The sequence below is a fragment of the Festucalex cinctus genome, chromosome 14 (assembly GCF_051991245.1).
Source record: "Festucalex cinctus isolate MCC-2025b chromosome 14, RoL_Fcin_1.0, whole genome shotgun sequence".
In the NCBI taxonomy this organism is placed as follows: domain Eukaryota; kingdom Metazoa; phylum Chordata; class Actinopteri; order Syngnathiformes; family Syngnathidae; genus Festucalex; species Festucalex cinctus.
Genome location: NC_135424.1, coordinates 17,233,467 through 17,260,000, shown reverse-complemented (window position 1 = coordinate 17,260,000; position 26,534 = coordinate 17,233,467). Strand labels below are relative to the sequence as shown.

General features: G+C 40.5%; 3 protein-coding genes across 5 annotated transcripts in view; all 3 read left to right on the top strand.

Moving 5' to 3' along the window:
• The window catches only part of LOC144001546 (FERM domain-containing protein 6), a 14,496-nt gene extending 5,800 nt beyond the window's left edge, over window positions 1–8,696 (top strand). The window contains exons 4-14 of one of the 2 annotated variants that reach the window (XM_077495960.1): window positions 1,296–1,375; window positions 1,748–1,824; window positions 2,098–2,293; window positions 3,816–3,971; window positions 4,113–4,178; window positions 4,770–4,838; window positions 6,001–6,175; window positions 6,252–6,536; window positions 6,785–6,907; window positions 7,354–7,418; window positions 7,524–8,696. In XM_077495960.1, the coding sequence (XP_077352086.1) occupies window positions 1,296–1,375; window positions 1,748–1,824; window positions 2,098–2,293; window positions 3,816–3,971; window positions 4,113–4,178; window positions 4,770–4,838; window positions 6,001–6,175; window positions 6,252–6,536; window positions 6,785–6,907; window positions 7,354–7,418; window positions 7,524–7,814 (1,583 nt within the window). In that variant the 3' untranslated portion in view covers window positions 7,815–8,696. Of the gene's footprint in view, window positions 1–1,295; window positions 1,376–1,747; window positions 1,825–2,097; window positions 2,294–3,815; window positions 3,972–4,112; window positions 4,179–4,769; window positions 4,839–6,000; window positions 6,176–6,251; window positions 6,537–6,766; window positions 6,908–7,353; window positions 7,419–7,523 lie in introns of both variants that reach the window. The other variant, XM_077495959.1, reaches the window with a different exon arrangement.
• An 819-nt stretch (window positions 8,697–9,515) lies between these two features.
• On the top strand, window positions 9,516–23,875 carry tarbp1 (TAR (HIV-1) RNA binding protein 1). Of its 2 annotated transcripts, XM_077495965.1 has the most exons (29): window positions 9,516–10,527; window positions 11,348–11,454; window positions 11,543–11,606; window positions 11,684–11,832; window positions 11,898–11,950; window positions 12,029–12,126; window positions 12,202–12,337; window positions 12,419–12,515; window positions 12,629–12,718; window positions 12,813–12,951; window positions 13,030–13,278; window positions 13,848–13,945; window positions 14,024–14,161; window positions 14,229–14,452; window positions 15,443–15,683; window positions 15,756–15,944; window positions 16,002–16,204; window positions 16,281–16,352; window positions 16,854–16,974; window positions 17,644–17,751; window positions 17,832–17,981; window positions 18,120–18,206; window positions 18,284–18,489; window positions 18,563–18,644; window positions 19,718–19,883; window positions 19,965–20,150; window positions 20,239–20,363; window positions 20,578–20,714; window positions 22,541–23,875. In XM_077495965.1, exons 1-29 carry the CDS (start codon window positions 9,639–9,641, stop codon window positions 22,734–22,736), a joined length of 4,800 nt encoding a protein of 1,599 aa, XP_077352091.1. In that variant the 5' UTR covers window positions 9,516–9,638; the 3' UTR covers window positions 22,737–23,875. The 2 variants fall into 2 exon arrangements, with proteins under 2 accessions (XP_077352091.1, XP_077352092.1); XM_077495966.1 differs by lacking the exons at window positions 19,965–20,150; window positions 20,239–20,363; window positions 20,578–20,714; window positions 22,541–23,875 and having other exon boundaries at window positions 19,749–19,868.
• A 224-nt stretch (window positions 23,876–24,099) lies between these two features.
• LOC144001628 (5-hydroxytryptamine receptor 1D) lies at window positions 24,100–26,362 on the top strand. Its single transcript, XM_077496115.1, has 3 exons — window positions 24,100–24,244; window positions 24,832–24,992; window positions 25,061–26,362. Exons 1-3 carry the CDS (start codon window positions 24,100–24,102, stop codon window positions 26,243–26,245), a joined length of 1,491 nt encoding a protein of 496 aa, XP_077352241.1. The 3' UTR covers window positions 26,246–26,362.
• The last annotated feature ends 172 nt before the right edge of the window (window positions 26,363–26,534 follow it).

Sequence of the window (26,534 nt, the reverse complement as noted above, 5' to 3'; positions counted from 1 at the left end):
ACATGTGTAGCTGTAGAAAAAGAAAGATCAGTTGTTTGAGAATTTTAGTTTGTTACTTTATTCCACAATATTTAGTGACCTTTTTTTGTTTTTGGTTTTGCATGTCACCCTATATTAAAAAGCTAAAACTAATACTAACACTAATATAAACTCAAATGAACCATTTAAAAAACTAATACAAACTAACAAACTTGCTATAAAACTGGATCAAATTAACTGAATTTAAAAAACAAAGTAAAATGTTACTATAATGAAAAATCGAGAGAGAGAAAAAAATCACCTAAGCTATATTTTACTGAGACATATACACCACTACGACATTAAAAAAAAAAAAAAAGTTCCATTTCCAGTAGTATGGTTGTCATCACATTTTTCGTCTTTGCCAACACTGGTACACCACTGTGATGGTGTTCCCCAAAAAAACACACACACAAAAATGCTAAGCGAAAGCAAAACAAGCACTTCATCCAAGTTGATTTTCTCACAAATTTCCCCCAAACCATTCACTTTTCTTTCATGTCTCCCAGGACTACACAAGTGCACGATGTAATCCTGAGTGGCCTGTGAGCCATACTTTCCTGTATTCTTTCTTTCTTATTTGCTCAAATACGTTAAGATGCCTTGGAAATCTCGTGTGGCTCACCTATTTAACAAGCAGCCTTTTGTCTTTATGGTGTTGGTTCAGCGATCACTTGGGCCGGGATTCCTGCAATATTAACTTCATTAAGCCTGGAATGCCCCCTCGCATTCCTCTCCTTCGTGGAGGGGAGGGATGGATTGATGAGCAGGGTTGGAGTTTGCGGGTAAAGAGGGACAGAGTGGAGGAGGACGAGGGGGTGGTCTTCTAATGACTCAACTCTAACTCAAGAACTTCAGGCGCAAATGAGTCAGAGCTCCAGAAACTCTTATGGGTTGATGGATGTTGACAAGAACAAGTTGTGAAACAGCTTGGTGAACATTATTCAGCTATGCAACACACGAGATAAGGTTGACAAAAAAGAAAATGCCCATGTCTTGACTCAGGCGCAGGCAGAGACTGATACCACCATCATCCTCTCAGCATAGCATTCAAATTGTCTACTAAATGAGAATTCAAACAACTATCTACTGCTAAATCGGTCGTCATTAGTATCAGCCAGATAGCTGCCTCCCTCGCTAACGAAGCAATAAGGCTTTCTTTTTGTCTTTCACCCCAATTAAGCCCATTGTTGGACACATTTTCTGCCTGGTTGCATTATTGTTTTGTTTGCCCGCTAACTGTCTGCTTGTTTCCTGGTTGTCTTTCTCCTGCCCAGACAATGAGCGCATATTTTTAGACATGGAGGAGAAGTTGACCAAGTACTTACCCAAAGAATGGAAGCAAGAGTCCGGAAAGGTGGGGAAGCTTATGAAAGTTTACAAATGTATAATGTTTTTCTATGGTAATTTCTTTCTCCTCTTTTGGCACTGTTTATTATAACATAGATACACAGCTCAAGATATACTGTATAAGATATATAACATTTTACATTACGTTAGATTTGTAGTCATCACATCAGCATTGTACGCACAGTTTTTATTTAGATTTAAATTTTATGTTGAACGTCATGGTACAAATTCAATACAAAGCCTACTATTATACATCTACTATCTTTATTTCGAATTCCAAACTTGAGACTCATCTCATTTTCAGAAGCATACTTATAAAAATTCCCCAAACTATGGGGGAGGAAATGCAAAATTGACACTCATGTCTTTATTTTCACAGAGTTTTGAGAGGAGAGCCTTTCCTCTAGTGCTCTGCATTAAAGTGCAGTACTATGTTGAGAATGGCAGACTTATTAGGTATGTATCCTCTTCTGGACAACTTCTTTCATATGTTATTATTATTAGTACTATTACTAAGGCTATTTTTGAACAAATGAAACCTTTAAATAAATGTTTATTGGGTTAAAATCAATTAAAATCATAATCTTCCTGAATGACAGAAAAAAAATGTAGATTTTTGGCCATATCATCTAGCTCTATTATTACTGTACACCATCCATCTTTGTCCTCCTTACTGACACCTTGTGCAACCCTCTCGTCATGTTTTCATTTCTTTGTGTTCGGTACCAGTGAACGCAAGGCACGCCATCTCTACTACTCTGACCTGCGCGAGCGGGTGTTACGCTCCGAATGCCGTCAACAGGAGGAGGTGTACTTCCAGCTAGCAGGTTACGCCATGCAGGCGGACCTCGGTGACCACCAGCTTCCCAAGGAGGGGGAAGACGCTGCCCCTTACTTCGAACCCAAGGAATACTTTCCACCATGGGTATACAACAAGCGTTTTATTTGAAATTTCATTTTATGTTTCAATTTGTTTGACTTTTTTATAGACAGATTTGTGGCAGATGTAGATACAGATGATTTTCTAAAATTAGAATTGCCAGTCAAAATGTTTGCTGAGGAATTATTGTAGTGGTCTGAACTCAGGGTCACGGCAGGGGTGAATTTTGGGTGAATAGTGGCCTGCTAACCACTGCCAATGGGGCATTGACTGGGGATTTAATCCCAACACAGCTATACAAATGTCAGCTGTGTGATTCACTACACTACTAATAGCACACGGTGCACAAAACAACATGACCACAAGTGAAACTTGAAAACAAGACTGCAGACTTGAACTTATGCAACATTAATTATCCATCCATCCATCCATCCTAGAGCACATTAAATTGAAATTTAATTGCAATTACGATTATTACACTCCACAATCACAAAATTGCTGATGCAGTTTATTTATTTTGCACTTTTGTCAAAATGGTTAAAAATAAAATAGTATTCATTTTACAATGTACGATAGTGAGCATGCTTGAGTTTAAAATTTGCACTTAAGGGAGTTATTGAAATTATTTAAATGTTAGAGCAGTCCTATGGCCGTTTATAAGTGTATAACAAGTAAACTATACAAGGAAACCATACTTGAATTTATACATTTGCACCTTTTTAAGAATTTTAAAATAACTAATATTATCAATTTTGTTTGGTCTAAAAAGGAACTTATGTACCGGTAATTGTTAGTGTTTCAAAGAATAATATTTTATTCTAACTAGACTAAGTGCAATTTTTTGAGAAATTGCGTGGGAATGCTGAAAGCTGAATGCTAAGATTTGAATGCATGTGGAATGCTTATGAAGTTAATTGAGAGATAAATTATGAAATTATTACAACCTGGTTGGACAATGCGCTTTACCAACTGTGCTGTGTGTGATAAGTTATATGTATGGAAGTGGGCGTGGAAATTGATACTTAGAAAAAGTTCAACGTCTGTCCCATTGAAAATGAATGGGGAAAACTTGATATTAAACATTAAATTGTGTAAATACTGCAAGTAATGTGGAATTGGAAGTATTAAGTGGAAGTTGTTATGTGGCAAAAAAGTGTGGAGAATAAAAATCACAATAACATATGTGGGAATGCATTCCCACAATTTAAAAAAATAATTTTACATGTTTAAATATTTTCTAGTTTTATACAAAAAATAAATGATCGTTTGAATAATTGTGATTTCAATTATTACCAAAAATAATCGTGATTTAATATTTTTGTTTTCCATAATTGAGCAGCCATAACCTGACTTTTGAGCGAGAGATGGGATACACCTTGAATTGGTCAGCAACCAATTACAGAGACAACACTTTATAACCATTTACAAATATTACAATAACAGAAGAAAAGTATGGCAGCCTGCCATGCCTATAAAGTACTGGGGGAAACCCTGGATATTATAATTATAATTATCACAGTGTGATCTACGTATCAATTACATTTCTTCCTTTCTTCCATTTCGCTAGATAATAGCCAAGCGGGGACTGAACTATCTCCTATGCCATGGCCCCAAAGTGCACCAGGACCTGTGGGGCATGTCGGCACGTGATGCCATCCTCCTCTTCATCAGAGAGTCGTGTCGACTGGAAGATGTGCCAGTCACGTTTTACAGACTGCAAAAGGTCACGAGTCAAGGACAAACACTTCCTACTGTTTTTAACTATCCAGTGTTTAAAAGCCACCTAAAATGGAGGCTTAGCCAGACTCAATCTTATCTGTTCTGCTCACAAATTTCCCTGACATCTCATCATTCATGTGTCCAGGACAAGAAGGAAGAGAGGGGAACGGCAATACTCGGCCTGACCCTGAGAGGAATGCAGGTTTATCAGGTACGTGCACATACGAATGGGTTGGTAATCCGCAGCTTGAACGTGACATGCAAAAACAGAAAATCTGAGTTTACTCAGAGATCCCCGCTTTGGACCCGCCGTGGTCTGTTAAAGCCTGAACAGACATGTAAAGAATGTGTGGGTTGCTACCAGCAACGGCGCATCAGCAGATACGAGGCGTCTGCCAAATGCGTCACTTGTTTGATGTGTCCATCAGGGACCATCTGGGAGGGATTAGGGTGGCTGGTGTCTGGCTGATTAAAGGTCCAACGGACCATGAGATACTACAAGACATCCTTGGCCTCTCCATGTTCACGAGGTCTAAACAAATGCACAAGTAGCCCATCAATTTAGTTTTTAACCAATTTACACCCTCGACTAATTTTTTTACCACACAAAGGAAAACTGTTTTCAAATGCTGTTTGTTAGTAGGATTATACCAATTTCCATACTACCATACAAAAAGTATTGATCGAAATTAGGATTTCTCAGTCTTTTGATTGGTATCTGCGCTCAATTTATTGGCCACTAAATTGTGCTAGAATCTTCAACATTTTACAGTGTATTGAAAGGGTTGTGTTGTATCTCTAGGAGGCGAACAACATCAGACACTTGCTGTATGACTTCCCCTGGTCCAATGTGGGACGACTCACCTTCCTGGTAACCATTATTATTCTCTCTTTGAAGGAGAAGTCAAATCAAGTCAAAATTTTTCTTTACAATATTTTCAGTGCGGGACCACTAGTCTCAATATGTTTAATCAGCAAAATCCATGTTTTTATCCATCTCGGGGGGGGTGGCCATTTTGCCATTTGCTGTCGACTAAAGATGACGTTACAGTTACGCAGGGCTCGGGTAACGACCAATCATGGCTCAGCCTGTGAATGTCACATGACCAAACTCAGAAAATAGGTGAGCCGTGATTATTATCTGAGCCCTGAGCAATTGTGATGTCATCTTCAGTTGATGGCAAGTGGCAAAATGGCCGCCACCTGACATAGATAAGTGGGAGGATTTTGCTACTTAATTCATATTCCGCACACACGCAGTATTAATCAGAATGCCGTGTTTAGACCAGGGTTAGTATAGTTTTGGAATTTTCATTTTAGTTTCTATTTTGTTTTGAATTTTGTTTTTTAAATTTAGTTAGTTTTCAGGGTGGTTCTATTAGTTATTTAAAAACTGCTTAATTTTAGTTTAGTTTTAGTTTCAGTATTAGTTTCGTTTTATTTTTTAGGTGTATTACTTAAGCACAATATGGTAAAATGAAAAAGAAAAAAAAAATGAATTTCTTACCTAGCGTTGCATTTCAGCCGAGTTAAATGAAAAAGGAGGAGCTGAGCCATGGGAGCCAAAACTCAAGCACGCAAAATTGTTGCCTAGGAGCAACGTCATCGGTAAGGTGCTTTTCTATTGGCTGCTGCTAGATGACGTCACTACTGTGACATCTTCAAACGTCCTTATTCCGGTTCATACCAAAAGAAATATACAAAATCATCCCCAAAGGCTCAAGTATTAAATGATGAATTACCAAAAACTTAAACGGAGGACATTTCGGCTATAATTATAGTTTTAGTTCGTTTTGTAAATATTAAATGTCGTTTCAGTTAGTTTTCGCTTTATAAAAAGCATTTTCGTTTTTATTTTATTTCGTCAATGAAATTGTGTTTTAGTTTGTTTTTTCGTTAGTTTTTGATAAAATATCCATGGGGGTGCATATAACATACAATATTATTGAAAGAATAATTTTTGACTTAACTTCCCTTTAAGCAAGTTGGATTGTTTAGTTGGCATTGACTGCTTAAAGTGTTTTTCTGCTTAGGGAAAGAAATTTGAGATTCAACCGGATGGCTTACCATCAGCCAAGAAACTCGTTTACTACACCGGGTCGTCGTTCCGCTCTCGACATCTCCTCTTGCACCTGAGCCGCAGCCATCGCATCTACCTCAACCTCCAGCCTGCACTCAAGCACCTCCGCCAGCTGGAGGAGAGCGAAGGTACGAGAGGCACAATTTACTTCAGCGATCCCTAACATTGCATTATGACCGGAATTTATGAATGACTTTGTTTTAGAAAAAAAGCGTTACAGAGAGTCGTACATCAGCGATGATCTGGACTTGGACCCACCAGGCAGCGAGAGCAGCCCGGGCCTGTCCCGCATTTCCACCAGCAGCTCGGGCATAGAAGCCGACACCCGCCAACACAGCATCTCCACAGAGATGACCTCCATGGAGGAAGAAGCGGAACAGAAGGCAGAGAAGCGTTCCTATTCCGCAGCCAGCCAAGTCAGCTCATCCACGTCTGGCCTCGGCAGCGGGAGGAAAGCTCACGCCAAGGATGAGGAGTGGCAAGAGCAAGGTGAGAAGTTCAGATTGACGTCAATGCTGGAATGTCATCTTTTCAAGTTTAAATGATGGGACAAAGTAAGTGCTGGAAGGTGTAGTTAAAACCTGAAAATTAAACTGACCTTAGAAATTGTGCGCGTACACTTCAAGGAAGGAAATGATTTAAATTCCTTTACCCTTTGAAAAAAGATCCATCTGGAGGTGAAATATGTCAGTTGGCCGCCATGCTTAATTTAGATACAGCCCGCTGTTGTTTTCCAGAAATGAAGGCCCATTTCAGACAGGAAGTTCTTGAGGATTATCCAGATGAGATGTTCCAGCTGGCTGATCTTCTCGATGGTCTGTCGGTGGATTGCACATTCTCCTCTGAGACAAAATCGCCAGGTGAGAATATTTATCATGTAAGTGTATTCAGTTATACATCCATCCATCCATCCATTTTCTTGACCGCTTATTCCTTACAAGGGTGGCTGGAGCCTATCTCAGCTGGCTCTGGGCAGTAGGCGAGGGACACCCTGGACTGGTTGCCAACCAATCGCAGGGCACACAGAGACGAACAACCATCCACACTCACAAGCACACCTAGGGACAATTCAGATCGCCCAATTAACCTGCCATGCATGTCTTTGGAATGTGGGAGGAGACCGGAGTACCCGGAGAAGACCCACGCGGGCACGGGGAGAACATGCAAACTCCACCCAGGAAGGTCCGAGCCTGGACTCGAACCGGAGACCTCAGAACTGGGAGGCGGACGTGCTAACCAGTCACCACCGCGCCGCCCTCAGTTATACATGTTGTATTTAATTATTTGTATTACATCTTTGCTACAGAGAACAAATTGTGCCTCCAAGACAGCAATGAACATCTCCAAATTAGAGACAACACCAGTAACGAGGTATGTTTTGTTTTGTTTTTTTGTTTTGTTTTGTTTTGTTTGTTTGTCTTTAAACAGACACATTGATCACGTTTGTCTTTTAACTTTTTTCCTTATTTTGTTTAGGTTGTGGAAACTAGATCGTATGCTTGTGTGGACCGGCACAGCCACAGTCTCGACGATGTCAGTTTGTTCCCACCTCAGGCACCCCTGGGGACCACACTGCAAGCGGATTCGTCACACAGCTACACCTTCGGCCTCTCGGACACCTCAGCGGACACAAAGACGCCCGTTGTTCACGACTATTACCCCTTTTTGCACTGCCAAGCCAAACCTTCCTTCTACGGTCGCCGGTCTACCAACTGCCTGTCACTGGACCTGCTAGCAGATGAACACTTCCTGGAGTTCATTCTGTGAACAAACATGGAGGTCCTCACATTTTGAAGGTTGCCTATGGAATCTGTGTTTTTGTATGTGGCCCGTGTAACAACAATGGACACCTCAGTTTTCATTTGTTTATTTTACTCCTGCCATTCTGATGTCAGTTTTTGTTTTAACAGAAACATTTCTTTGTCAGTGACATATTTATTGATTTTTTTTTCCTGTTTTGTACATACTATTTGCAATTGCATTTTATGACATTTTAGCTTCTTCATACCAAAAAAAAAAAGATCAAGTCAATTGCGATTGTTTTGTTTTGTGTACTTATCAAATGGAATCTCCATGGAATCTACATTAATCAATTTGTTAAAAACTCAAACACATAAAACAAAAATGTGCTCGTCATATGCTGAAATTATTCATATGCCACAGTGCCAACAATTATGCTCCTCAGTAACATTTTACACTCTTGTTTTTCTACAGTGTTCTCTGCCATTTCTTTCCTACTATTCTGCCTCAGCAAACTTTACAGATTGTAAACCATTCATCCAAAGTTTCCACATGCTTACATTCTTCTACTGCTTTCATAATTACATACTGTTTGCAAAGCTCTATTTCTGTAACCGTGACATTTATAATGAATCTGCAATGTTTTGTATTATATAACCTCCAAACAAAGAGCCTTTCTGTCAAGTTATTTTTTTTTCCTGAGATATTTTCACTGTTTTGTAAATGCTAATTAGTATGCAAAAGAAGAACTTTAGCCAGAATGAGCTCACTGGGAAGGAATGCTAGTGATTAAACGCTTAAGCTCGATAATGTATGACCAATCTGGGTTATTCTCATCGCTGAAGCATTTTTTATCTAAAACACTGTTTTTTATGATAGAAGAAAATAAATGAATTTTACTACATGGAATCTTTTGTCTTTGTGTGAACTATTCTGATGCACATGGGGGCAGAATGTGTATATATAGAAATGTGCACAATTAACAATTTTAGTTGCGGAACCATAAATGTACTTATAGTTTATTTGAAATGTTACAAGCTATTTTTGCCTATGAATTGTCAACTGAGACTTGTTGACCTTCTGATTTTACTGGGACGACATTCTTAGTTACCACTACACCTCCTGGACTGTTTTGGTCATGTGACGGCAGTAATAATGGGAGAGGGTTTGTCTGGAAGCTTTTCTTCCAGACAGTCTTCCTGGCTGAGAACCCCCAAGCAGAACTTTCAAGACAAGCATGTTATTGAGCATCGACACAGTTGATTACTTCTCCTAAGTTCTTGCACATTAAATAGGCTACTAAGATTGTGAACTTCGTTTGACCTCTAAAACTTTTGAATGCACATTTCCAACTGTTCATTATTTATTATATCATTATTCATAATGTATATTTAAAAAGTCCTCTTAATCATCTAGCATTTTGTCATCACGAGATGGTAACACCTAAATAAAACTGATAAACTACAGTACTACCGGTAATTGTAAGCTTCAAACAGTATTCTTTCTGAGACTCAGAGACAAGTGAACACTGTACTTAAAATGTTTGGGGCAGAGCTTTTCTCGATGTGCAAGCATGAATATAAACTATTTCCATCTAAAATAGAAATGTTTCGCTTTGTAACGCCGTGGTGAATAAAAATAATTCTTTTTTTTTTTTTTTTTCATCCAATGGTATATCATGTATGTTTTTGTAAGCGGAAATCTGCCAACTTCTCGCGAGATCTTTTCGTGACGTATACGGAAGTTTATGTTCAGCCTGGGTGGAAACGTGCCTCGATAAAAGCCGGTTGGAGAAGTTTCTTTTTGTAACGTACTACTTAGCACATTTTGTCCTTGTGGCGATTATCTACAATGAATTCTGTTTTAATTAACGCGATCTTGTCTACGTCTCCTAACTACGAGCTTCTACTTGACTCCCTGTGCTGGCCGGTTGACGTGCGGCCGGAGATGGAGCGCGTTGAGGCGCTGACAGCTTTCATAGAAGGACTCCAGCAAATTATCGTCCAATCAGAAACAAATTCGTCGACAGCCGCGAAAAAACAATTTATATTAGATCAAACAGAATCTATCATTTGGACGCAATGCTTGCCTCTTCTCTCCAGGATTTCAACAGAAACTGAGCATGTGCGGCGTAGGGAGAGTACAGCAGCTGTTTGCAGACTTGTGGCCACCTGTGTCAGTTTATGTGACCCGGCTGTGGCGGGCCGAGCCGCACGGGTTGTCCTGCCTTCGCTACGGCTGTCAGATGAGAATCGATCAGACGTGGAGAGACTCAGCGTGGAGGTTGCTAGTGAAGTCCTGGCTGCCTTACTTCCTCATTTAACAGGAGACGAGCAGCTCACCTCGAGCATTTTGTCGTGTGTCTTGTCTGGCATAAGAACTATTCCAGACGGGTTGCTCTCCCGGGTCACCGTCCGACTCTTGTTAACCCTGCTGGGCTGTTGCAATGATGCAATGCGCGGCAGCATCCTCAACAAGACTCTGAGCGAGCTGTGCACCTGGCACGCATCGGAGCGCACACCTGGAGTAACCGAGCGAACACTGCTGTGTTTGACCGCCCTGTCAGACCACCTGCTGGCACTTACTGAACCAGACCCTCGGCCCTGCCTCGGCTTCTGGCGCGTGGTCCAGGACGGACTTATCCACAGAGACTGTGTGTCCCGTAAGAGGGCATTGTACTTGCTCAAAAGGTGTGTGGCGTCGTCACAGGAACCGGGAGTGGACTGTCCTTCGCAGCAAGGTAAAATTCTTACAGATGGAATGACGTTTATCATTTACCATATAAGGCCTAATGACTGTATCTATCTAGTAGGGGTGTTAAAAAAAATCGATCCGGCAATATATCGCGATACTACAGCACGCAATTCTCGAATCGATTCAATAGGCAGCCGGATCGATTTTTTAACATCCATTTTTGATGGAAAAATATTCAACAAAACGTCTAAATTTCATGGAAGAATGTTATATTAATGGAACATTAAGCCTTAATATTTTATTTCAATGCTGTTCTAACATGAAAAAGGTTACAACCTGTTTGTTAAATACAGTGGCTCACAGTTATAACACTGAAGTTTCAGATCAATAAATAATACATTTTCATACAAATCTTACAGTGTACATGTATAAGTTTACTGAATGGTATTTTCTAAATTTGAGTAAAAAAAAAAAATCGCAACAATCGACTTGTAAATTCATATCGGGATTAATCGGTATCGAATCGAATCGTGACCTATGAATCGTGATACGGATCGAATCGTCAGGTACTAGGCAATTCACACCCCTACTATCTAGTAGTAGCATAGGGTCCAAAAGGCCACTAGACTAGTGCATAACGTATGCCTACAAGTTGGGCCTGGTCATGTTACTAGTGGAACATAGTGAGGTTTAAACTAGTCATAATAGTAGGCCAAAACTGGCATGAGTAAGAATTAGTCATTTTTACTGTACTAGTGCACTCAATTGTCTTACTACAGAGCATACTAGTACATGGACCTTAAGTTATGTATACTGAATGGTTCTGTCACTGTATGAACTACTTTCCTTTCTTCTTGGTACTGAAGTGAACGGTGAGGAGATTTTGTTCAAATGGACAGCTAAAAACAGCAAGATGCTCAGAGACTTCTGGGAGGATTATGTGCTGGTGATGGAGACTTTGGAAGAAAATCAGGTCAAAAATCCATTCTGGTGACAAATTATGTCATCGTCATTCAAACAGTACTGCTAAAATAATGGTGTTGCGTCTTCTTTATATGCAGGTCCATGTTGTCCGCCCAGTTCTGAACAGGATAGACTCTCTTATCCAAACTACAGCAAAGGAAGGTATTGATGTTTACACTTTGAAATTATGTGCCGCATCTTATTTATGCACTCGCTAATGGACTGTCTTGTCTTTGTAGGTCAGGACCTCTTCCACCCATCATGGCTGCTGTGCGTGTACCAGCGGATGTTTCACAGTGAGAATAAAACCTTAATGCGAGCGGGTGTGTGTCATTTGCTCGAAGTCAAAGTCCTCCAACAGTCAACCTTTGCATCAGCTTTTTCTCAGGTGAATGTCGATGTATACCTCACTTTGCTTAATTCATGGTGAAACTCATCTCATTTTCTTTTCAGTTTGTCGTTGGGCCCTTTATGGACGTTCTGTCAGAAATGTCGCTCTTCTGCAGGTGAGATTCTAAACTGGACTATGTTTGAATTACTTCACATTAGTTTGATATACAGTAATAAATTGAATTTTTCTCCAGGGCAGGTGGCCAGTGTGTTGGAGACTGCCCTGAGCTTGCAGTTAAACTCCAAATCTTCCTGAAGAACTTCTTCAGCAGCCTTCCCTCAGAAGACAGAGGTGCAAATGCTTAACGATAAGCTTATTCCCCATTCAAAAAATATTTCTTCAGTTAAAACTTTGTCTGCTTTTCAGGCCGCGTCTTGCTTCAAATGATCCAGCAGCTTGGATCCAAGCATTGGTGTGCAGTGCCCCTCCTTTTCATCTCTCAGGCCCTATCCAAACTAGCTCCAAACCCAATATTGGCGAATGATGGGCTCACCGCCCTCAGGTCTGCGCCACATTATGAAGGAAAATACTACTTTCATGGTTGAAGTGTACATTAATTGCATGTTTGGTCCACCACATGCAGGGAGGTGCTGCGCTGCACCATGATCACACATCAAGTCCTCCTGAGAGGTGCTGCTCAGTGCTTCTTATTGAAGAGCGCCCTCTGTCTCTTAGATGTGGTAAGGAAAACAAATACTGTACTGGCAGTTAAAAGCCTGATGTCATAATACTTTTGTCCATTTTTCAATTGTCATATAATAGATGAACCCTTGCTATATTAACATACTTTTAGAGCACAGTGACCCTCGATGACATCTTTACCTTTCTGGGCCATTTCCGGGCAGATGAGTCACTTTGTCGAGGCACAGAACTTTGGAAGGAGGTACTATGCTATATTGTTTTTGCTAAATTATCCATCTGGGCTGCACACGACAGTTTGTTTACCAACCTGTTGCCCCCTTGTGTGTCTTTTGGAGGTGTGTGTCTGGCTCTCAAGCAATGAGGGCAGTTTTAAGATGATGCCAAGTGATGGAGATGTTGCTTCAAGCAAGGCAACTATTAAAGCATATGTTCAAGACAAAATACACAAGTTTCTACGTGTTCCAGCTTGCACTGGTAAGTTCGGAAGGAAGGAAGTCCATAGTATTTACCGGTACATTTTTTTTGTTTTTAATCAGTTAATATGTTTTGCAGGTCAGACGCAGACCTTACCTGACCCCAAAGAGGCAGACAAGTTAGCCAGGTCCATTCTGCTCTGCACCGACATTGAGCTGAGTCAACCTGGTGCAAAGATTGATGACAGCCTCCAGTTGTTAATGTCTCCTCTGGTGGACTCTCTGAGCCGGGTCGGCACCAACATCTACATGCCCCTGAAGAAGAGTGACAAGAGCTTGCAGCTTGTCCTCCGACTGCTCCAGCTCAGAGAAACACCAAAAGCCCATGGTTTGTAGAATAATGGTGATGTATCGTTTGTTTTTAGACCACAGCCATAATGGAAAACGTGATGTATCAGTGTTCTCTCTTTTTGTTGGTTGTATGTTTCAAGTCCTCCTGTAATAGTTGAATTTTCACCAAGTAAAGGTTGACTTTTTTTAAAATGATCTTTTATTTACTTTTTTATTAAGCCATTACGAACTTCCCTCCTAAACAGCTCTCATCCTTAAACACTAAACACTTGTTACACTTAATAAATGTAACTTTTAAAATAATGAAGAATAAATGCAGAGCTGCTGATTTATAGGCTGGGTGAAAAAAATAATGTGATGCCGATTTCACAACCCGGCAGCAAATCAGGATCATGACAAAAAGTCGGCTTAAAATTACATTCAGGTTTTTATTTGTAATCTTAAAATGGCTTACCTTAACCAAAAACCGGGTTTACAAATGGTCACAAATTAAAATTTGCTATAGAGTGAATCCGCAATAACCAAACAGTGAAGTAGTAAGGGAACATAGTATTTATAAGATGCCAGTGAGCAATATTTCATGTCATATTTCTTGATTTTATTCAGTGGATGAAGTGACAGCTGCCTTGGAGAGGCTCATTTTTCGGTGGATAGATTCAATCCTGGAGTTTATCATGAGGCGTCTGTGTGGGGAACTGCTGGAGGTAAACAACGGTACCCACATACAACATGTTGATTGGCGAGATTATGATTGTTTGTTTGTTTTTTTTGTGTGTGTGCAGTTGTGTGACATGGAGCGGGCAGAGCTGTATTTGTGTGTCTTGAAGCAGCTGTCTATGCACAGTTCTACAATTCAACAAGCTTCCTTTTGTAAACTCATCAAGTACAGTCTCATCATCCTGCAAGAACCGACCCAGCAGGTTGGACGCAAAATGATTATTGTTAGCATTCAACTTAGTCAGATTTTCATCATTCTTCTTTTGCTAGTTCCCCTCGGTGGCGAGTCAAGTGGCCAAAGCAGTTGCTATGGCATCTCTTGCCGTGGTATGTCAGCTAATGGAGCAACACGCTATCAGCTCGGACACTTTTTCTCTTCTCAAACAACTGAACGAGCACTTCTACAAGCCAGTGCTGTCTCCAGGGCAAAGTCATTCGCCTCTGGGACGCTTCAATGAGAAGCTCCTGAAACCTCACATGGCAGACAACTTGAGGTCAGTGAATAAGAGAGGCTGAAAAGGCTGTTGAACACACTTGCCCGTCATATTAATAATAATAATAATAATTATCATTATTTATTATTATTAGTAGTAGTAGTAGTAGTAGTTGTAGTAGTAGAATTATTTTGTTTTATTCATTTATTTTTTATTTATTTAAGAAATATTTTTAATAAATTTATTTGTTATTATTTAGTATTATTAATAATTGTTTATTTTTAAATATTTTTTTTATTTTACCTATAGTATTTTAATTTGATTTGATTTTTTTTTTATTTTGAACATGCATTAAAAAACCAATAACAATAATAAAAAATAAAAACGGATGCTAAACTTGTAAACCGCAAAAAAAGAATAAGAAAAAAAAAAGCAACTGAAGCAAACAAGAAACAAAACTTCATTTTAAGCAACAAAAGATATAAAATAAGACAATCATCAACCAGTCTTTGGTAATAAGTTTGACATACATTTTCCAAAAGAAGTAGGAGGAAGTATAAACTTTTATATTCTTACCCATTTATCTCCATTTCAACATCAAAATATTTTTACAATTTGTCCATTTTGCTCAACATAGTAGACTTTTTAGTCTATCTGGTGTATTATTAGACTTAATGAGGATTAATACGCTTGTTATTCTTAAATAGTAATATTCCATATACACTTGGCATTTACATAACAATAATTATTATTCTTATTAGCACTACTATAATGTAACCATAACCAAAACATTTCCCATTATATATATAATTTCCATACCTATTTATCAAGCCCTTCTTCCTTCTTATACTTCACAAAAATACTTATTTTATATTTATTTTAATATTTGGACTGTTTTTAATTTTTAGAGTTAGTTTTACTAGATTTGATGTTTATGATAGTGTGCGGATCTCAATGTGCACCACTTTGAAAATGCTTGTTGATAAAATGTGCTATAGAAATAAAGTGGATTGGATTGGATATTAAAGTGCCACACCGATTCTCTCTCAGTGATGAAGGTGGGCAGGGCCCTCTTCTGCAGGACTGGGGTCGCATCGCTGCCCGCTTCATGCGGGACCAGTGGATTTGCCTGAGTTTCTTCATAAAAACACCCGGGCTTCGGAATTGCGAGCTCCCCAGAAACACAGAGACTGTCGCAGCTGCTCTGAGCTGCTGCGTGGACGCCCTGGCTCTGCTACCCAGCGACCTGGTGCTGCCGGTTCTCACCTTCATGGAGGCGGTGTTACCACAAGTAAGTCTCTGTGTGTTTGAGTTGTGATAGGAAGATGGTGTCTGGTGTTTAAATTTGATGCTGTGATCACAGTTAGTGCATGATGATGAGGCCCTCTGTGTGGAAGCTGTGAATCGGACCTGGGAGCTGGTGCACGGGCTCACCAATAACGCCCATGACTTTTGGCCCGCCCTCAAAGGCTTCATCTCAGTAGCTTTCCACCAAACACTGCTGCTGCTTACAGACAGTCAGGCCCCAGTGCTGACAACAACCATAAAACAGGTAATCAATGCAAATTTGTCAATAGTTTCGTTCAGTAATGTTGATATTTTTATGCAGATTGCAACTGAGATCATGGAGCTGTCTGAGTCCAAGAATGGAGTTTTTAGTGTGCTGCTGCAACACTGTTGTCACACATGGTTGCCTGCTCGTGGACAAAGCGGCAACCAAGATGACGTCAACAACTTCTCCAGTATTTTTAGTCATATCAACATCATGGCTGAGGGCTGCATTTATGGCCCGGTATTCAGGAGGGATCAGCGGTACGGATCACAGTTTATCAGTGCTGTGTTGATTTTTTTTTTTTCCAGCACTTCACTTAATGTTTTTCTTCCATAGGCTTGTTCAAGATGTCCAAGCATATGTGGAGCAACTTGGTACAGATTGTGCCACCAACACTGTTGTTGCCTGGTGAGCTGCTGCCATTTTGATTTATCAGTTAATTTATAATTAGTAATGTTTACTTAAAGGGCTGCAAGTTGAAAATGAAAGGAAATCTGATTAGAGCAAATCATAATTCAGCTTGGAACCTTTGTAAATATTGGGATGGGACATATACAGTACTGTACATGAACTATGTTGGAATGAGGTTCCCCAGACTATTCTTTTGTGTTCGTGCTTTTGGCTTGTATATTTAAATCGAAGAATGTTGAGCATGAAGCTTTAAGATTGTTTGAAATCCTAAAAATTGTGCTTATAGATTAAAGACTTTGAATTTATGAGTTTTACCAAGACATAACTTTTAAGAAATAATTACGGGAAAAGGAAATTTTAATTTTCTTCTTAATTTTCTGTATTTAATTGAATCCGATATTATTGTATTGTAACAGTGATCAAGGCTTTGATTTTTGATGTTGCCTCTAGATGTCTCTCTTACCTTGTAACAGTTGAACAACAGCTTTTGTCTTCCAGTGACAACAGAGATGACCAGCTACCTCGCATGTACACTCTGGCTTTCCTAAGTCGCCTGGATGCTTCCAACATTCTGCACCAACAACTAATGGAGCAACTTGTCATCATTCTCTTAGAAAGGGTAACTTACTTAGAAAAAAATCATTGCCGTAACTGGCATCACGCGTCATATGTACATATACCATATTTTCCGCACTACAAGGCGCACCGTATTATAAGGCGCACCTTCAATGAATTACATATTTTAAAACTTTTTCCATATATAAGGCACTACAGTAGAGGCTGGGGTTACGTTATGCATCCATTAGATGGTGCTGCGCTAAAGGGAATGTCAACAAAACAGTCAGATAGGTGAGTCAAACTTTATTAATAATTAAACCATCTTTCTGACAACTCCATTCACTCCCAAAATGAATAAACAGCTGTTTTATTATTTTCTCTGAGGTACAGTATTAGTATTAGCTAGCGATCCAAGATGGCGGGATCTTCTGCGCATGCGCGTCACCGATCGTGCAGGGTCACCGATAGCGTCTTGACAGCGGGACCTGTTGCGGCTCAATATTGATCCATATATAAGGCGCACTGGATTATAAGGCGCATGGTCAGCTTTTGAAAAAATTGAAGGCTTTAGGTGCACCTTATAGTCATGAAAATACGGTAGTATTGTGGTTCATCTCACAGAAAACAATGAACCATTACCATTGCCCAGCACTTCAGAAATGTTATTTGCAACCACCTGAAACAGTTAAAACCACTTTCTGTCATTCTCTATGTCAAACCTTCCTTCCAGGACAAGAACATGTCAAAATCATTGCGTATCTCTAGTAACTCTCTGCAACATCGTGTGAAAAACAGAGTATGGCAGATACTACTAATGATGCTGCCCAAATTCAAAGAGGTAAGTCACTGACACCTTAATCATTACACCTGCAATCAGTGAATAAAATTACATCTAGCCTGTTTTGTAAATGCACACAGGAGTTTGTGGACTCTATACTGAACAGTATCTTTGAGGCTGGCTTCTGCAGTAACCAGGCTTCAGTCAAATACCTCATTGAATGGACGATAATCCTGATCCTTGTCCGTTATCCGCAACAAATAGACAGATTTTGGGCCTGCTTCAACATGGTGAGCTTGCAATTTTTTTTATTTTATTTTTTTTTAGAATTTCCTCTGATATTTTACTAAAAAGGGTTCGGTAATCCTAACCCTAAATCAAATCATGTTTAAAGAAAACCAGCGTTTTTTTCTGTGCTTTTGGTGCAGCATCATGAAGGAACCAAGACTGGGATCTGCACCTTCCTGGCAGTCCTCGTGCATTTTGCCATCATCATTCCCACACTTGACAATCCAGTGAGCCATCTTCAAAATGGTATTCTACATGTTAAATCACTTCTCATGACTTAACATTTCTTTCTTTTGTCATAAAGGATATGCATTTAGCAAAAGCACTGGACATCACGCTTCAGTGGTGTTTCCACCACAACTTTAGTGTGCGTCTCTATGCCCTGCTGGCTTTGAAGCGAGTTTGGAGCTTGGTTGAGGGCCGAGGAGAGAAAACAGTTGATAGTTTGGGGGGGCTGTCAACTGTGGTCAAGGCTTGTTTGTACCAGACGGAGGCCGTGAAGAACACTGGGTGGGAATACAACACAACAGTACTTGCAAAAGCATCAATGTAGTGTGCTGAAAACATCTCTGCTGACTTTTAGGAATGCAAACAAGAACTGGACCAGGATTCAAGAGCACTTCTTTTTTGACACTTTTCATCCAATTAGGGATTACAGCATTGAGGTAAGTGTGTAGAGTGCATGAAAAATTGTGGAAAAATTGTGAAGGACTGAAACGTGGGTGGAGAAAAGAACCACTCAGAAACTGTTCACGGCACTTTATTTAATGTTCAAACATGTTTACATTCATTGTGCAGCTGTAGGATTAATCTCAGGCAATTATGCAAATTTTTGTAGGTGAAAAACTACATTTTAAGACGGCATATTATTGTCAGTTCAACATGTTTCATTGAAACAAAGTTTAATAAAGACATTGTGTTAAATGTCCTTGTGTGTTAAAACTACAGTTACAAATAGGTGTGTCATAATGCAGAAGGAAAACATCGACTAAATTGACAATTTAGTCAGGGTTACCTGTTTGACATCTATTAAACATGACACAAAAAGGAGAGGAAGACCCTAAGTTCAAGGCTCGTGAGGAGAGAGGAGAGGATCTGACTGATACAATCCACTCCTTCACTCTCTGAAGATTCCTCTCATCACCCTCTCTTTTTTATTTGGTTTTCCACGCCCTTTGTTACTTGGGTGTTCCAACCCTAAAGATGCAAATGCAAGGCATAGTTGGAACACAGTGTACTTGTTTGTCTATGTGTTGTGCATGTGAGTGGAAGATGCTGAGTACATGTGCGGTCAAGTTTGCAATCATTTCTTAACAGAAAACAGGTGACCTCAGCAGAGTGGCTCGAACCATTCTGCTGCGTTAGATGTGATTCTTCAGCTTTTTGAATCATCTTCAAATAGCCAGGCTATGTGAATGTGAGTGGGAACAGAGCAAAGAATTCTTCATTGCAAGTAGAAGCAATTCTTCTTTGCAAGCAAAGCAGTCTTTATTGAAAGCAGAAGCAGTTCTTCGTTGCAGCAAATGTATAATAACTTATTTACAATTATTCCTACAGTTGATTAAAATCGCTCTTTATTTCATCTTTATTTACGTTGACTAAAATTTGACTAAAACTAAAATACAGTCAGATGTCTAAATTATGACTAAACTTTAATTTTTTTTTTTTTGGTCAAAATTAACACTTTTATGCATGTAAATAACAACACTTATTTATTGATTTTTTTTTTCCACCCTAGACGATATTCCACACTTTTCCGAGTCTTTCAGGGTTAGCTGATGATGAGTGGATTCCCGCCTGGAAGCTGGAGAAGCTGCCATGCTTTTCTCACACGCCTCCTTTGAGGAATCCCGCATCCGATCTGAGCCAGCTCCAGCCCGGAGACTGGATCCAGCAGGATAAAAGTACAGTCAGAAACACTACTAGGCCACCTGAATCTAATCTGATGATTTTCGATAAAATGTTCACAATTTTGTGTCTCCCAGGTGAGGAGGACAAAGAGGAGCGATGGGCAGAAGTGCAGAAGAAAATAACTCCCTGGTGGTTGGACATCCAGGGACAAGACCTGGATCTTGAACTGGTTCCGCAGCAGAGAGCAGGTCGCCTGGGCAAACAGCATGGCGCCCTGCTGGTGGTCGCCTCACTCATTGACAAACCTACGAACCTTGGAGGTCAGAACACGGTGTAGCTCAGACAACGTTAATAGCGTGTAGCTGTGAGAGTAACGCCACAAAAATGTGTTTGTTTGTGCGATCGAAGGTCTGTGCCGGACATGTGAGATCTTTGGTGCCAGTGCGTTGGTGCTGGACAACCTCCATCACGTTACTGACAAACACTTTCAGTCCCTCAGTGTCTCATCTGAACTTTGGCTTCCTCTCCTGGAGGTGACGTGCATCACATTTGACTCATCCCGACATTTTACATTTTAGAATTTTAGTTTGCTTTTTTTTTTTTTTTTTTTTACTTGTACAGTGTAACTCTTCATATCATCAGTCATTTTTAGGTGAAGATGGTAACGCAGGGATAATGGTTTCTTTTTTGGCTTGTGTCATTTGTTTTGTCATGCTCCTCTATAAACGGAATATGTTTGCTCATTAGGTAAAGCCAGTGGAGCTGGCAGAATTCCTGCAGTTAAAGAAGAGTAAAGGCTACTGCATTGTCGGCGTGGAGCAGACTGCCAACAGTCAGAGCCTTCAGGACTACCAGTTTCCTGAGAGGACTTTGCTACTTCTGGGGTATGATGACTTTTGACAACTCCATCGAAAGCCCAGTTTTCACAGTGATAGAATACCCCATTGTTTGCATTTCAAAAGTTGTAGTTATTGAACTATGCACTAACAAAAACTGGCACTTTTTTGAAAAGTACTAGAAAAGCTGGACTTGCTGGCAAAATTCTCCTAACTACCCCCTTTTGAGTCATATTCACATGCTGTGTTTAACAAATGGTTAGATAGCAGAGTTTGGGGCATGATCATTTTTTGAAACAAAACTAGGGACATTTGTCAAATCTACAAGGCTTAGTATAGCAATCCCTGATTATGTCATGTAATTTAAGTAGCTAAAGAGCCTGCCTGCACACTTTACTTAACCCATCACCTTGTCAAATAGTGTTTTTCTATCAATTACATCCCTTTCACGTTCACCTCCAAGTTTTACGCAGATAAAGGTATGAGCTGGCGAGGTAATTTAATTTTAACACACCTGTTTGGCCTTTTCCCCAGCGGGCCCTTCACTCTTGGTGCTTCTGTCAGAACATGCTGCTCTGTAATTGGCTTTCCCTCAGGATAGCAGAGCAGAAAATGTTGGCAGCAGCAGGGACGTTCATCGACTATAATCTTGTTTAGGATGTGGGAGATCAGAAAGATGCACTTTTTGCACATGCGCAGTTTTGGTCACCAGTTCCATCTTTTTGGAAGAGGCAGTACAATATCCGTTTAGGTGTGCCGTTTTGTTGCGGCCCTCTTTTAATTGGAGCAATCTTCTCACCCAATTACACTCAGGATAAATAGAGATCATTACATTGCCATTTCCTGCTGTGTTGTGGCCTCTGTAGACTCATTGAAGGCTACCCTCATTATGCCTTTACGTTCACTTGCACGCAACCTTCAGTACACCTGTACAGTACAATCCAGTGAGTCTCCTTTATACAATACAAAACCATAACACTAAGCTTTGTTGTGTAATGTCACTAAAAAAACGTCATTACATAAGGTTGCTTGTTTGCTTTGGTGAACGCATCCTCACAGATCCCATCAATGTATGTTGTTATGGGCTCAAGGCCAAGAGTAATCAACTTCTGATTGTGAGAACTTAATGGTTCATTAATCAAACTGAAATGGGAGTACTGTGTATAGCATCATCATATAGTGAAAAGTACAATTAAGAAGTTTGAAAGAGCTGCAACATTGTTGTGCATTAGAACTTGATCAGACCTTCCCATGGTACACTTGAAAAGAAACAAATGCAACAATGATTTTTTTTTTTTTTGTATAATAGATTCACTTCTATTAAAGGAAATTATATTTACTTGAAGAACTTTAGTGTGCACCTGATTAATATATCCGAAACGTGTGGTCAAAGATTCTCATTAAAGTAGCACTAAGGAACTTTTCAATCTTAATAAAATATTTTCATAACTCTTCTGATGAAAAGTCGACTTAAAAATAGTTGAATGGTACCTTTGACATGGCCTGTGGGGGTCTGTATCATTTTTATTGGCATTAAAAAACTTTGAGAATGGTAAGAACACTGCCACACAGAAAAACTACACATTTGCTGACTGCTTTATGGCATACATCACTAGTTCCCAAGTTCCTCCTTTACCCATTTGTTAGAAAGACGGAAGTCAATTTGAATGTCGACGCACGAAAAAAACGACGCAATGCGCTTGTCCTCATGGGAAATATAGGCTTCCTTCAAGGCATAACATTACCGCTTTTGTCCATATAGCGCTGCCATAATCAACATAAAGTGAAAGTTTCTTAGTGTTGCTTTATCTTATAAATGTAACGGGTGGTACTGCAAAAAAAAAACAACTGAAAACCTGTTTCTACCATCATAGCAACGAACGAGAAGGCATCCCAGCCAACTTACTCCAACTGCTGGATGTGTGCGTGGAGATCCCACAGCAAGGGGTCATCCGCTCACTCAACGTGCACGTGAGCGCCGCACTGCTGATCTGGGAATACACTCGCCAACGTCTCATCTGCACCTCCAGTCAAGACAAGTCAAAACAGCTGAAGAACCAAGCCACATGACAACCGGTCTTCCTAAGGTGTTTGCTTGTTACCGGCCACCAAATGTTAGCGTTTCAATTCTAAATGCAAACCACAATGCAACCCCATCAGCCTGTTCATCATGTAAGTTTGTTGGGGGGTTTTTTTACGCGTACATTTCTGGTGCCGTAATGGGTCATGAAATGGAGATCAACACTGCTTATTCCATTCAAGTATTCCACGGAGCATCGGGCTTCGAATAATAAAACCCCTCTCTGTGCCTGCAGAGGAGCAACGGCAATTCAAATTTTTACTGAGTTATCCATTGAGGCAATTACTTTTTGACTCACGGGGGCTTTAAAGACCAAGGTATAAAATACGCTGCACTCCAAAAACATCCATCGTTGACTTGATAGTTTTTATGTGAAACGGTGCCACTGGGTAAACTCTGAAATATTAATATGATACAAAACAATTGTTTGTTTGTTTTTCCCTGTTCCATTTGACATTCGTTTTTTTCCTCAAGGGTGGCAGGTGAGCTGGATCCAATCTCAACTGACTTGGTGCGACAGGCAGAGTACATCCTAGAGTGGTCGCAACACAATAGTAGACAACTAATTACTGTACACTCACATTCAATCACGGAGAATAAGTTTTGGAATTTTCTCGTCTTAACTCAAAATATTACTTTGTAATTAACAATTTATAATATGCAGCGAGGCAAAAATAGGAATCACAAAGCCAATATTTAATTACATTTTAATTAATTTATAGGTTAAAGACGTTTATTGTAAGGCAGGGCAAGTGGATAGCATATCTGCCGCCCTACAGATTTTATTTAATTTATTTTTTTTTTGGGGGGGGGAGTTGGCTTGAATCCGGGTTCCGAATTCCGGAAGTATCAAGTGTGTATATGTTCTCTCTGTGCTTGTGTGAGGCTTCTCCAGGTAGGCTCCTCTGGCTAGTCAGCTGGGGTAGGCTACAGCTCACCCATGACTCTAATGAGGTTGAGTAGTATTTTTTTTTAATTTTTTTTTTATTTTTTTTTAATGCATGGATGGATGAAGGGACTATTTTAATTAGTCATTTTTGTGGAACCAGTGAGGCTTGTCATTTTATTTTTTTTACATAAATGTATATAAAATAATGTATTTGCTCAAATAAAAGTCTGACTGATTCGATGTGTAGGCTGCTGTGGTTTAACAAGCAAAAATCTGAAGTTGACTCAACTCGTCCTCCTGTCAGTGGACGGATTGGAAAAAGGTGAGATGGTGAACCGCCCCCCAAATGGAAGGCGGTTCACTCGTCACCTGATGTTCTGTGTGAACCCGATGAAGTTCAGAATACAATTTGTGAATCGTTTTTGCCACAGTGGGTAAAGTGTAGGTTATTAAATAGGCCTGGAATGGACGTCCTGGAAGGCAGCGGCTGTTTGGGAGCTGCGGTCGTCAACTCGAGCCGAAAAGGTGATTCGGGGAACGGCGTGCCCACACGGATTGAGTCGCTGCTGGTGGCGCTCGTGGTAGTGATGTCTCTGGGCTCGGTGACAGGTAGCACACATCCTATGATGTTTTTATTTATGTATGTACTTTAGTGTGTAACTTTAAGCTAATTAGCTTAAAGTTTATTTATATTAATGTAAATATAACCAACCTTATAATCGCTTTAGCTAGTTCCTTAGAGTGAGTAAATGGATATAGTGTACCTAGTTTCCAAATATGATACTTTAAAAAAAATATATATAGAATTACACTCCCTCAATTGTTAAACGAGAACTTTCAGAGCAGTATCAACATCCTGCACTTACAAAAATAACACTTCTGTTTTTGAATGACAGATAATTGAGACCCTTCTCAACACCACTGCAAACAATACCCTTAAATGATACCTCTGCGGGGCAGCCAGTTTGTTAAGCCAGAAATGTTGGTATAAATTCCCCCCCCCCCCCCCCATCCCCAATGTAATGGAACTCTTCCTCGTGTATGCCTACCTATTTGCTGTGCCTAAACTATTACAAATGAGAACATTTTGAGTAGCGAAAGATTAAAATAATACTACAACCTAACAAATGACTGGAAATTCTGTTGTCAACTCTGACAATGTGTCTAACCACTGTGACATATGTGTTTCTGTGTAGGTAACCTTCTTGTCATTATCTTAGTGGTAGCCACCAAGTCTCTCCACCAGGTGACATCAGTGTTGATCATGAACTTGGCCATCAGTGACCTCCTGTTGGGCCTCGGTGTTATGCCCTTTGTTGCTTTGTCCATCATGAAGCCTGGATGGGCCGAATGTTTCGTAAGAAATCTCTTGGACTTTCTGCCTTCGTCTGATTTCATCCATTTATTTTGTTTCTCCCTTAACAGAACCTGTGTCTATTTGTGGCCTACACCTCCTCTGTCTACTGCACAGTATCTGTTCTCACAATGGCTGCCATCGCTTTAGACCGCTACCACTCCATCATGGACTGCCTGCGCTACACCTCCCGCTGCACCCCGTGTCGGATGTGCTTGGTGGTCCTGTGGATCTGGCTGCAAGCCATGGCAACCAGCTGTCCCCCTCTGCTGGGCTGGAGCTCTGTGACTTATGTGGCTCCCGTGTACAGCTGTGTGGTAGACTGGGCCAGCAGTCCCAGCTACACGGCCACTATGACCAGCCTCTCCTACCTAATGCCTGCCATGATTGTCCTCGTTTGTTACGTGAACATCATCAAGGTGGCACGTAATCATGTCAAGAGGATTCACAGTTTGGAGGACTCGGTTCAAGGGAGAAGGGATCCAAATTTCATGTTCCCTTCTTTGCACAGCCCCGCCACACTAGTCTATCATCTAAGTGGACAGTTTGTGTCTGCTCATTCAGTTTCCTCCAGGGAGATCATCTCTGTGTTGTCATCCCCCCATCCCCTGCAGGACTCCCAGCAGCACCATCAAGGAGTTACTCGCCTCTTTCTGGTCATCTTAGCCTTCTTCCTGTGCTGGACCCCCTACATTGGGGTCGCTCTTATTCAGGCCACAGAAGCAGCAATCTCTGGTGAGGCCTCCCTGTTGCCTCCCTCTGCTCTGACTTTTTCCTACTTTCTGGTGCTGCTCAATTCCGACTTCAACCCACTGCTATACGCTCTGTTCAGCAAGCGCTTCCAGGCAGCTCTGCGGGGGTTGAAGCAGAAGCTGAGAACTGGAATGGGAAGTGTCAGATCAGGGGGGGAGGTGGAACCCTGCATCCTCACCACCCCGCATCCCGGGTCGACATCCAGCTCGGACACCTCCCAGTATTGCGCTCCAGTTTTCACTATCAGCACTGACTGCAAGCATCCTTACAGTGAGAATGTATGCAAAACGTGTCTCCATGAAGAGGTCGCCCCATCTTGCTCTACTTGGCAAGACCCCTGCGGTGTCAGGAAGTTGGAGTACCTGCAAGTGCCCTGTAGGACACAAGAGGGCGGCAGACTACCATTTTCTGCTTTGACAGTGGCACCAAGGGCCACTTTTGTTTATGGTCAGATTACAGTGAAAGTAGAGCAAGCCCCATCAGAAAACCTACTTATCCCATAAACAAAATGGACAAAAGTTTTTGGACACTTCTCCTAGTCAATTAGTTAATCGTTCAGAGGCTAAACAAAACAAATTTTGAACAATTGGACAAAAATCCCTATAGACTTAGTCCTAAATCTTTTCACAAGTTTTTTTCCCAGAAGAGTGTGAAAGCTGTTATAGCTCCAGATTTTCTTCCATTTTCATCTTCTGTACATCTAAAGGCTCATATAGTGCAAGCTCTGATATGCTTTAAAACATCAAACTAAGGTTATAGTTTATAAAAGTTATGATAGAAAACAGTAAATGT

Coding starts and splice junctions, on each gene's coding strand:
- LOC144001628 (XM_077496115.1), top strand. CDS start 24,100: ATGGACGTCCTGGAAGGCAGCGGCTGTTTGGGAGCTGCGGTCGTCAAC. Junction 24,245..24,831: donor GTCTCTGGGCTCGGTGACAG/GTAGCACACATC, acceptor GTTTCTGTGTAG/GTAACCTTCTTGTCATTATC. Junction 24,993..25,060: donor CTGGATGGGCCGAATGTTTC/GTAAGAAATCTC, acceptor CTCCCTTAACAG/AACCTGTGTCTATTTGTGGC.
- tarbp1 (XM_077495965.1), top strand. CDS start 9,639: ATGAATTCTGTTTTAATTAACGCGATCTTGTCTACGTCTCCTAACTAC. Junction 11,455..11,542: donor AGACTTTGGAAGAAAATCAG/GTCAAAAATCCA, acceptor CTTTATATGCAG/GTCCATGTTGTCCGCCCAGT. Junction 18,207..18,283: donor TTCCCACACTTGACAATCCA/GTGAGCCATCTT, acceptor TTTGTCATAAAG/GATATGCATTTAGCAAAAGC.